Source organism: Hesperophylax consimilis, chromosome 6 (assembly GCF_061612785.1).
Source record: "Hesperophylax consimilis isolate HC1 chromosome 6, BYU_Hcon_1.0, whole genome shotgun sequence".
Lineage (NCBI taxonomy): Eukaryota > Metazoa > Arthropoda > Insecta > Trichoptera > Limnephilidae > Hesperophylax > Hesperophylax consimilis.
Window position 1 is genome coordinate 8,689,643 of NC_142841.1, and position 12,761 is coordinate 8,702,403.

A 12,761-nucleotide genomic window follows, 5' to 3' on the forward strand; every position below is an offset into this window, starting at 1 on the left:
AAGTTTAGCCGAGTAAGGTTTATAGTAACTTTGACTCAACAAAGAGGAGGAAGCATAAATTGACTTAATACCAAAAAAGTGAAACAATACGTATTGCCACCAGTTGTCAAGTACATAAAGTAGAGAAACAATACGTAGTTCCATCAGTTGTCAGGTACATAAAATAGTAGCAGGGGCGGATTGAACGGTCAGCATTTCAGCAAATGCTGAAATACTGAAGTCCCCCCTGAAGTTCTATCTTTACCCTATGGGCACACTGGGCACGAGCCCAGGGCCCCCGGAACTCATGCCTGGGGGGCGAAGATTAACTGCGCATGGGAGGCCGCGATAGGAAATAAATTCATTAAGTACACATTGAGGACACAGGACTCTGAAATCAATAGGTGCATCAAATTCTCCATAAAGTAGCAACTAGGTGCCAAAACGATGCAAAAAAAATAAATAAATATAAATATTATATGAGCAGAAAACGTTGCTTGTGCAATGAATGAGAACTTAGTTAGCATTAAATTCAACTAGCAACGCCTGGGTGCGAATTCGTCGCATTTGACCACTCGGCTATTAGCCGATTAAGCTGATATGTTTTGAAGGCTTGCCTTTTCAACAATACTAAAAGATTTCCATTTCAGAAAATACTGAAAGATTTCCATCTAAATATTGTTGGGATACAGACTTTACAAAAAATAAAAATCGATAGAATTTAATGATTTGCCCCCAGACGTAGAAAAAATTTGCTTGCTGCACTTTTTCTGTATCTTTGTGAATGTAATAATTCATATTCCACTCCCTTCTCCTGGGGATACCATGTAAAATAAAAACATCTGCGACGCGTTTCCGTGTCTTTTTGAAAATTATAACAAATTTTCCACTCCCTTTGCTCTCATTACTTACCTACACCTACTCCAGTTGGGGATGCCATAGTTCCACAGGCTCCGAGATTGTGAGGAACTGGGACTAATGTCTGGTATTCACAATTTCAAAAGTTTTTTATATATTTTTTTATATCTCTCTAGGTTATTAGCTACACTATAATAATATTTTATTTCTATTTGACCTTTCCAAATGCAAAATATATTTTCATACAACAATTTCAAATTAATTACCTTTTAAAGTCTCATATTTATCTCCAAATCACGATTAGGTGCCATTTCATTGTCCCCGTAAGTTATTATTTATATCCTGATGAAGCTTGATCTAAGCGAAATCGGTTGACGTGAAAAATAATAAAAACTCGTGGTTAAAGACAAAGTGCTTGATTTAATTATAAATATAATGTCTAACCACAAAGTAATTGCTTCATATGAAAAAAAAAAAGAAAGTGTTTCAAGTGCAAGCGATTCTTTAAAAAAAAATTATGCATTTTCTCATGGCATACAGGTTTAAGTCGCATATCAAAAAATCCCAGCTAGGGCGAAATTCCAATGCCCGCAGCGCATGAACGGTTTGTCGGCAGGAAAAAATTCACGTCACTGGTGCATGAACAGTGTTCCAGAGGTTAAGTAATTGGTAAATTTGTAAATGATGGGAGATACATATATGTAATACATACACGATACATAAACCTACACAGTTCTATTCAAGAAGCGCTCTATACACATCAACAAGCTGTCTTGTGATGTACCGCTTTTAAAGGAGTGAGCTTGTTGTAAATATGTAGTTCATTATTTCACAAAGTGACTGACTCTTTGAAGGTTGTAAATAGATATTTTAGAGCACAGCTCCGGCAAAGCTGAGGCCCTGCGTTCAGTTCCTACATGCAACCAAATCTTTTTCTGATCTTTTTGACAAATTTTAGAGTCACTAATATTGTCTTCAATGATTAAATATTAAATTTTAAAATTTTACTCATTAAGCTATTCCAAAAATAAAAATATATTTATCCTAGACTTGTAGAAGTCAAATCGGGGACTTGGGATCACAGAAACAAAAACTGGTGTTTTGTGTTAAGCTTGGTTTCGGTAATGCCATAATTATATTTATTAGTGGTACGAAGCTCCTACATACAGCCGTTTAAGATATAAAATTGGGCATATCAGTTGGGCATTTGAACATTCCAATCTTTATTTGCGTTTATATTAAAACTGCGTTTTTGTAGATAGGCAGCCCTGTGTTCCTAAATCCATTAATGAAAGTCACACATTAAAATAAAAATGGAAATCACACATAAAGATAGCAGTCAATAAAAATATGCATTAAGAAAATATTTATTTTTTATTTTTTTATATTAACTCCACAAGGTCGGTAGTTGAGTTGAAGTATGATACAGTTAAGTATGACGGAAGGGGATAGGGTCGAATTAGCTCAGTGATGCAACATAAGCCCCGGCAAGGCTTCAATTCCAGATGCGACAGATTATTTTTCATTTTTCCTATTATTGTCTTCAATGATTAGATATTTTATTCAGTAGGAAATAATAATAAAACCAAATTGAAATTGTATGATGTATTTTTATTTATGGATGATGCAATGTAAATAAAATGAAAAGTGTGATGCTGTATTAAGTTCAGTGATCATAAAATAAAAGTACACATAATATTTCTTTCCTCTTTACTCCTAGCGCGCGTGTGAGGGTTAGAGGAGGATGTCACACATCTCTGCCCCGCCCCCACACTCCTGCTAACTTGACTCCCAGTTAAATGCAGTTTATGATACAGAGTAGAACACTATGCGAGATGAGACATATTTTTATTACTTTTATCACAGAACATTATGGCTTATTTTACAATAACATTTAACAAGGAGAGCTAACATGACTGCAAATACTCTTACGCGATAATAACTTTGTTGTAACCATTCGATGATTATGATTTTCTGTCATAAAAATTTTAACGTTTTTTGCAAATGTTTTCGTCAAAATGTCACTCCACTCTGCGGAAAGAGAAAAACATATTTCTGTGATACACTAGTGAAATGAAAAGTTTCCAAGCTTTGTTGAATTAGTGAAAAACGTGGCAAACACATATTATTATTTACAACATTTTATTCATCCTGATCTGATATCTGTCTACGTAATATATACAGAGTAACATTTGAAAGAGACGTGAGCAGCGGCCGCCTGCTAGCCACTGCGGAGCCGAGTAGTCACATCATATCATATTATAGTTATTGTATGATTGTGCTGGAGTTGCAGAACACAAGTACAAGCCTTGAGGATGCGCTCCATCTACCAGCAACGTCGGCCAAACATAAAGTGAACCAAACAAATGTCTAATTACAGACATAACATTGCGGACAACTTACAATGAAAAGAAAGCAAAGTAAAACAACATAAGCAAAATAATGAAACGAACATGAATCTTCTAATACAGTAACTAAAGTAACTAAGTAAAGGGTCGCCTCACATCGACATACACTGTGGTGTGTGAGGACCCTTAACTCTATAATAAATTCAACACAGAGATCAATATAATAACCAGTGGCCCTTCTGATGGACAGGGGTGGGAAAACTCCCAGGCCGTTTGATTCATTAAGAAAATTACAGAGAAATCAAAACAACTAAATCATAAGACCAAGGAACTTAAAATGCAACCAAAAAGTTCCACATATCACATAGTCGTTCATGACATGAACTTTGCCAACTGGAATAGATTAAATAGTGCTTCAAAGTGTATGTGACATAAGAAACAATATCTATATGTATTTTGACGCCGAAAATGTTTTTTTTTTAAGTATTTTAATTAAATGACAAACAAATTATACATAATATATCTGCTTGGTCATTTTCTGAAAACGATCCAAACTTTTGCACAAATAAAAATGAAAAAACAAATATGTATACTTCTACCAAAGTTTTGCTCAAGAGACTTGGCACATTTTTTAATATACATTATGAAAATTTGGTCTCACTGTTTAACTAATTAGTTTGTTTGTAACACATAAGGGATCAGCTCTTACTAATCCACGGCTAGGGTTCACATACACGGTCTGGTGGGATTTGCGAGATTCTACAATCATTATAATTAGCTAACGTAACATTATTACCATTAAATTTACTCGATAATTATACCGTACTATTTGCGTCTATAGTTAATCGTACGAGCGAAACAAACGTGCTATCGCAGTTCGTAAAAGTCTTTTGTTTATTTCACACTGAACACATATCTCCACCTTCTAGATCGGCCGGGCCAACGGAGGAGGCGGGCCGATCCACGAGTCAATTGGAAAATTCACTAAACCATATCTGTGTTGGGGCCCCGACGCTAGTTGGGCAGGGCTCACGCCTGCTTGACCCTCTTGCGTGGGGGCCCAATGGGCGGGATCTGCTGCTGCTGCGTGGCCAGTGCCCTGAATGCCTCTGCGATCAGGTGCGGGTGGCTGCAGATCATGTTCTTCCAACCCGCAGTGTCCATAACGTCTGTGGCGTGGCTTGTATTTATAAAATCTATGGTCTGCGCTTTCAACTGGTCTGCCGAGTGGAGATCCGCAAGGATCAGAGTCTCTGCAGCGGTGTCCACCGAGAGGTTCATGCATAGTGCTTCTTCGCACATCACTTTTAACCTCTCCAGAGCATACTACAAATTAAAACAAAAACACACAAATTAGTACATCAAATTAATGGCATGAAATAAACCATTTAAATATACTATAGGGTTGCGGTAAGAATTCAACCCATAACTATATTTTTTCATTATTTTAGAGGGGTAAGATGATTAACTTTAACGAGGAAGACTTAAATTAACAATATAATATTATAAATTTTTCATATTTAAAAACATAATAGGTATAAAAAAATCTTAATTAAAAAAAAGTACAAAGTTTATGTCACAGTAAAAGACATAATAATATATTTAAAATATTTATACATATATAACTAGAAGGATTGCAACAAGTTCCTTATAAGTATATGAATTAATGGTGCAAGTGTAGAGGTTTTAAATGGTGTAGGAAGTGAATTATAAAGCTTAATAGCGTGGAGGCGGATTCCATTTCTTTATTCTTCACTGAGGAATATACCTATCCCTCTCATTTTAGCTTTGGCATAAACTAGAGCAAGTGCGATAGCCGCGTAGCGATCACTACGTAGGGGTGTTCACTTTAAGTATGTTATTTTTATATTTATAATCTCAAAAGTGCCCCATTTGAGTGATCTGGCACACTAACTACATAAAAACAGAAAGTTTAATCAAAATAATTTGTAAGCAATAAAATAATAACCTTATCGGCGGCAGCAAGTAAATCATCCGCCATTTTGTCAAGGTTTGGTGCTCGTCCCGTATATATGAAACGAAGCATTTCTCTTAGTACTTCATGGTCCACGTCCGTAATGTCTACACGATTCCTTTTGCGTTCCTCCATTTCATGTTCAAACATTGCTGCAAACACAGGACTGCGTGCTGTAAATAGATAAATAACTAAATTATTATACAAGCATGTCAGAAGTGGCCCAGAGCCTTGGGGTTATTTTTTCACCGAAACGGGGCTATACAAATTATTAAAATATTAATTTTACAAATTACGAAGAGCGGGTAAAATTTTAGTTGATTTACCAAATTAGTTTGTTTCTGCAAGTTAAAAAAATTTATTTACTTAAGTTTGTATTCATGGCACTTTATTTTATGAATTGAAATTGAGAAGATCTCCCAAGTAAAAAAAGGGGGTACTCACCAGCTAAAATTGCTTTATGCGCTTGAAATTCTCTACCGCCGACGGCCAGGGTGACGTCAGAGAAGCGTTCATTGTCAAATAAGACTCCCAGGTCATCCGACAGCCGGCACTCGGGAACCTTGAACTGTACAACATTGGATTGTCCGCTGATGTTTATACTATCTGCTACCACCGAGACTTCGCAGAATATTGTCAGCTTGTCTTCTGGCAGGAGTCCGTTAGCTTCGTCCAGTAAGAAGTCCCGTCTGATGAACTTCTTGAATCCCCAGTCCTTTCCTTGCACGAATCGGTACGCCCGCTGTGACTCCATAGCTTTGGTCTCTTCTCGCTTGGCGTTGAGGATGGAGAACTTGAACTTGGCGCGCACTTCGGACTTGTTGCAGGAGACGAGTAGCAGGTAGAGGGACAAGTAATCCTTGCTCTCCTCATCCAGACCTTTGGGGTTGACCCGCAAGCACCACTTGAGCTTGTCGCTGGCGCCAGCGGAGAAGGTCGACGACTTCAGCACCTCGCCCATCTCCTCCCGGCAGAAGCTGAAGTTGTTGATCGTCCACATGTAGCTGAACTTCACCACTTTCACCTGCAAACAGAGAGCAATCATTAGAATATACATTTTAGGAAAGGAGATAGGCATACATCGGCAAGGGGTTTTGGCGCTAAGTACTAAAGCACAGTGTAAACATACATCACACTAATTACTAACACATACTCATATAGATCAACAAATGCTGATTCTGAATATACAAGTTTTATTATACAGGGTGTATCGGCACGTACCCGACAAACTTTAACCAGCTATTCCTTAGCATATTTGGAGTAAAAAATCTTATGTGCACTTTGCTGTCCGGTAACGTTTTTTTTTAATAAAAAATTTATTATTCATATTTTCACCACATGTCACCACTGTTTTATCCTTTGTCAAAGTTTGAAAACCCATCTGGCAATATTTTATTCGAATTCCGTTGAATAATGCACGTGTGTACCTATATTGGCGCACTTTTACAAACACAACGAAATGGCACGGCACCATTCGTCTCATTTTTAACTATTATTATTTAGTGTGTGCGAAAGAGCTAAGACGCTTTTCGACATACTTGCTTATAACAGCTGTTGAACACGAAAAGCAATGCCAATGACAGTGATGTAGTGTGGAAATTTTTTTTGTTTTTAATTGAAAAAAAAATGCTACCGGACAGCAAAGTGCCCATAACATTTTTTACTCCAAATGTGCTAAGGAATAGCTGGTTAAAGTTTGTCGGGTTAGTGCCGATACACCCTGTATATGTAGAATTAATAAATCATCATTTAAAATTGATTAAAACCGTGAGACCTCAAATGCCATGTGATTGGTCGGTGGGTTCTGACAGCACTTAAACAGCTACCTCACGGGTTTGCGCCTATTTTGTGCCAAGTTTCACTGCGTAGATTCACACACGGGTTACCGCTGTGGTATACAAAATATTTCTAAAGCATTCATGTTTTTTTGGAAACCTTGTTAAATATTTAAATTGGAATTTGTTGATTTCATACCGATCCGAGTGGGATTGACCTTACTGTTAACCGACAAAACCGAGATACGCATGACGTCACGCATACCCCATCAGTTTCGATCGTAAACGTTTCAAACTTTGAAAATTATCAACATTTATAAAAAAATAAAATGCAATGGTATTTAAGATAGAAGGTGAACATTCATAATAAAAAAATGACTAGAATTCCTTATTGGAAACGGCACCCAATGTGGGCATATTAAGTATCTTCCATATAGCATCCCACCCCACAAAAAATACCCAAAAGAAAATTTCAAAGACCCGATCATATATTTTAAATATCGCAGACCCATCAATGCAGATATCAATAAATTAATAAATATAATCGCAATGCGGAAGTAACATCAAATCGTGCTCATTGTTTCCTTGATCAGACCATTTGAGATCATACAACAATGGGGTACATACAGTTATCCACCCACCGAAGGCAAACGATCTCAAATAATGCTTCATTGAGGTCTCCCACTTAGTTCATATTTATATTGCTGTACTGACTCGAGAGGATTTCACGATAAAGATTTAGTGCTAATCGTGCTGATTCAGCCACGCCAAAAAAGTGTGAAAGATTGGCCACTGGCTAATGATTGCAGATTGCGGAAAGATAGGTAGTTGAAAGAGGCGCTAGCGAGGACCTGCCAGGCCAGGGGGTCGTCGAACTGGCAACGGAAGTCAGTTCGGGCTCAAGGAACCCAGGCGAGGGTAAGAACCCGTAACGCCGGGGTAAGGACCTAATACGCACCCGAAGGCGCTATCGCTAACGCACATCGCAACAACTAACCATCCAAAGACCAGCCAGCCTTGTTCAGCTAGGAGCTAGAAGGTAGAACCCGTGCGATTAATAAAAGCCATTCCAATCTAGGCAAGAACATCCTCACATTCCTCGCAAACAGTCAAAGACTCCATTCGAGTTTATGGAACTACGAGAGTAAGTATTTAAAGTAAAATATAAAACCCGTGCAAGAAATATTAACGAATTATAACACGATAATCGATTGACATCATTTTCACACTGGACGAAGAATGCTATACGAGGTTTTTTTTAACTGCGTTTTTCGTATTTGGAGAAACTCCAAAATCAACTGCAGATCTAAAAATGTTGAAATGAAATATCCACCAAATACATAAATATTCAAAGGGTTTATCTTTATGTTTACCCTTTTCTTTCTTTAGTTCTAGGTAAATATGGACAGAGTTTATTTACATCGAATAAACAGAGTTGAATGTTTTCTTGTTTTTTAAGGTTTCAAAATGAAAGCGATAAAGAAATCTTTTAAAATAATAGCATTTAAATCAGAAATCGCTCTCTAAACTTCTCGAGGAAACTTTCGAGGCAAGGAACATGTTATTCTTCTCACGCTTCGAATTAATACAATATTAATTTAATCGAATGTAATCCAGTTTCTCCGCCTTCTTTTGATGTGTGATTACAGATACTGACTGAGTACTGAGTATCTAGTCAGATTCGCAAGAAAATATGCATACAAGTATTTTATTGAGTTGACTTGTGCAAAGATTCGGTGTTCCGAAATCCCTCCGAGTGCAAAGGAAAGGGAAGCGCCAGTAAATTGTGAGTAGAGTGTTGTGTTTGCTGCGTAAATGGGATAACGTTGCGAATAGTCAGTGGCGATGACACAATAGATCAAGGTCGGGAGCGCGGCGGGCCATCGACCCGTCCACCGGTACTAGGCACTAGGTATGGCATAGGCAGTAAGCACTAAGCACTACCACCACATCCAACCAACCACTCCCAACCACATCAAAACACGTTCGAAGTGAACACCGTGGGGCTTCATCTTTACGACAAATAGCAAAAAAAAATCAAACCTTCCCATGGGACGGATATTGGCTCATGGAAATCAAATGCCCTTATTTTTAAAATAGGAAATACCATATGGAGGTTAATGTTGGACCATGGATCATGCTAACATTGGATGCCAGTGATCTAAAGTTATTGATAAGGATGTGGGTGTAAATACGTGTAGTAAATCAGAGCAGTTTAGATACGAACTACAGAAGAGCTATACAAAAATTGACACGTAGACAAAAACAGCATGTTGACCGAAAAAAAATAGCAAATGAAATGACTCACTTCCAAAATTTGTGACAATCGGAATTAAGAATACACCATTTGGGCGTTTGTCATTAGCTCATTAGATAAGCCACCGTAAAGTTCATCGTGCCTCGTGTGAGAAGATGTAATAATGAATGTGTCTAATTCGATCTAGCATAGCGCAAAACAGTGATCGCGAGGCCGAAATAGCTGTTTCTTGCGGTCGGCGACCTCGCCCCGCCCAATCAGGGCAAGATCGCCAAATGCGATGGACGATTTTAGATCACCACTAAAAAGCACAATAAAACATAATACTGAGACGTCATTATATCCATCACTTTATTTTATAAATATTTTTATAAAACAGTTAGATTTGCGGTCAAGCTGTGGTCAAAGCACTGTCAAAACATATTTGCATTCATAATAATGGAGAAGAATGTACCATTTACGTTCTACTTTGTTCTCATTGAATAGACAAAGAAATCGCGGATTCTCTGATCTGGTGCTGAATGATGCAATAATGATTTATGTATGCAGTAAAGTCAATAAAACAGCACACGTGCTAAGGAGTCTTGTGTCTACAAGACAACTCCTCGGCACTAAACTATGTTATCTTGAGATGCTGCTAAAACCTGACAGAAGATCATAAAATTGACGGCCCAAAGCGGGGATTTTAAAATAACCATTAAAACCCCTCGCACGTGTCGTTGCAAAATGTTGATTTGCATAATTTCGCGTGAGGGACTGTTGATTTTTGCGATCTTCACTATAAGTACATACAGTGTTATTTGTTTGATTAGTCTGCATTATGTTCTTTTCGTATAGATATACCTTCTCCATAGTGGTTGGTACTAGCCGACTGTGTAGTTATGTATAATGTACCGGCGGGTCGTTGTGCCCAGTCGAGTATTCCCCTCATGAGCCAATGCAAACACACCACATTATCTCCGAGCTCCACAGAACCAATATTTGCCGAGCCCTGTACAAATTTCTCACAGTACCTACCCAATCAACTTCAAAGAACATTAAGATCGGGAAATTTGGGGACAAAAATACGAACAATAATTGCTTGAAGTAATAAGTTAACAAGTTATCATTATCAACGAGAAAAGCTACGAAGTAAACGAGAATGGATTTTCGTCTGAACAAAGTAACGAAAAATGGTAAGAAAGAACGAAGATATCTTCTGAAAAGGGCAACGAGAACTTGAAAAGGGGTAAGCAAGAATTTCTGAACAAGAAAACTAGAAAATGCAAGCAAATCTTCTGAACATCTGATTGACTGACAGCTGAGGAGTCAATAATAACAGAATAATCGCAATTGATTGGTTACACACTTATTCCGTCGGAATCTGTTTTAGCTACATTTTATAAGAACGTAAAAAAAATTGTAGACACATTCCATAGTATGTAATTTGATAGTTTAGAAACCCAGACACGCCCATTACTTACACGGCCAAACGGATAACGAAACATCGGAAAAACAATGGACCTTTATGAGAGATAACGATCAGAGAGCGATAAATCAAAATGTTGAAAAGAAAGTTTAAACAACCCCGAGGAATTAGGTAATTACTAATTTCTATGGGCATACAATGAAAAAAATATATTATAACAAAAATATCTGCTTTAAAGATGTCATATATATTTAATTGCATATATGGATTCACCTACCGGGGAACGAAAGAAGTGCAATATTCGGAAAATATACATATAGATCTTTGGAGTACTATCATTATAAATTTTAAACTACAAACATACCGTCGCTCTTAGCAACAGGAGACATAACTCATAAGTACCTACACAAGAACCCAATGTTTTATGCAGGTCAGTATAAGTCATCCGTCCATTAGGATTAAAGAAAGCGTATTTACAATTCTTGAATCAAGAACTTGCATGAATTTAAGAGGAAAATAATTGAGTTGGAAGAATGCAAGGTTCTAGAGTGAGGCTTCACTGTCGCCGCAATAGCACCACCTGTCGAATGAATGCATTATCCCGACATCCTCAGGATGTGGCGAGGGGACACGCAGCAGGCAGCATGTCATTTTACTCGATGCAAAATTCGACAGTCGACAGAGAGCAAATGAATGAAGGCAGATGTTGAACGCGAGGGGCACATGGTGCAATGGTAATGACGGCAATGAGGAATGTCCAAAATGACCCGTGCCAAAGAAAAATAATTTGCGAAACGAAAATTAATTATTGAAATTAAATAGGCGGAATAACAGAGCCTACCCTTGCGTGGAAACGATGTGATGGTTAGTTAGATAAAATGAATTGTGTTTTATACAGATAGTAGGTAGTTATTGATGTCTAGGTGTCTGTGGTAGGCGGGCTGACCACTCTCTACATGAGAAGTCAGTGACAGTACCTGAGTGAAACACCAGTTCTCGGCTACGGGAGTGTTCCCGTCCTGCAGCGGCGGGCTAGGCACGCGACTGACGGCCATGCCGCCGCCGCCCGCCGTGTGCGCGGAGGAGACGCGGCCCGACTGCTGCTGCTGGCCGCCGCCCCCGCCCGCCTGTACGCCTGGGCACTCGCTCGCCACCGGCAACCTGAAACAACAACACACATTACACATTACACATTACACATTACACTAATCAACAACTTTACTAGGTATAACCGGGATAGGGTAGGAAACCTATCAATTCATTCATTAAAGACCTGCAATCCCATTTTTAACCGGATTACGAATAGTTTGCAGAGATTCTTAATAAATTAGCAATATTTTTTACTTAAGTTTTCTCCGTGCGAGATTCGACCACCTAAACTATTTTTTGTCTATCTATTTATAAGAGAGAGGGTCTGTAGCGGGCGGGCGGCATAGCATTGACTTGTGTACAAATCTACAGTTTTATTCCGAGATGATTAAAATGTGTACAATTGACATTCAAAACAAGACGAAGGTCACTTGTCTGCACGAGGTTTCGAAAAACCACCCAAACCCTTTTTCCCACCTCTAAAAGAAAAATGTTGATATTTTTAAAGAAGTTATATAATATAATACAGAAAAATTACTGTCTACTTCTGACTTCGAAAACCTCTGCGTAAAGCCCGCGCAACGCCGGGAATTCAACAAGTGGTGAACAAAAACATATGTTTGAGTAATTATTTATATAATTATCGTATGCATTCGAAAGTAATAGCAAAAGCCATCGTCTTTCATAAACACGTAACAATTCGAGAGAAAACCTTTGAGAAAATGCATCGAGTGCCGCCTGCCTTTATTGAAACTATCCGATTTCATCTGTTTGAAAATTTCACTTTCAAACACGAAGAACCATCGCAGCAGAGAAAATAATAATAATAATACATACTGCGCCGACGGGAGAATTTTAGAAAAGAGATTACACATACGAATTAGTATTTCTCTGATCCGATGAACTCGGAGAGAGGAAAAGCAGTCCCGGTACAGCGGATTTCACTACACTTTCTTCGTTCGCAAATCTGACAGTGCAACAAGCGAGATGCCATCTCTTTCGATGCGAGCCCATATCATGCAGCAAGTAGCAAGTAGCAAGCAGCAAGGGCGGCCCATTTACCAGGCCGAAA

At 38.2% G+C, this 12,761-nt stretch overlaps 1 protein-coding gene across 13 annotated transcripts in view; it reads right to left on the minus strand.

Moving 5' to 3' along the window:
• Positions 1–2,427: 2,427 nt before the first annotated feature.
• The window catches only part of rdx (BTB/POZ and MATH domain-containing protein rdx), a 308,082-nt gene continuing 297,748 nt past the window's right edge, over positions 2,428–12,761 (minus strand). For all 13 annotated transcript variants that reach the window (XM_089632370.1, XM_089632367.1, XM_089632369.1 and 10 more), the window contains 4 exons: positions 11,578–11,761; positions 5,605–6,184; positions 5,155–5,333; positions 2,428–4,511 (listed from right to left, as the gene is read on the minus strand). In XM_089632370.1, coding sequence (XP_089488496.1) covers positions 4,215–4,511; positions 5,155–5,333; positions 5,605–6,184; positions 11,578–11,655 — 1,134 coding nt within the window. In that variant the 5' untranslated portion in view covers positions 11,656–11,761 and the 3' untranslated portion in view covers positions 2,428–4,214. The remainder of the gene's footprint in view (positions 4,512–5,154; positions 5,334–5,604; positions 6,185–11,577; positions 11,762–12,761) is intronic.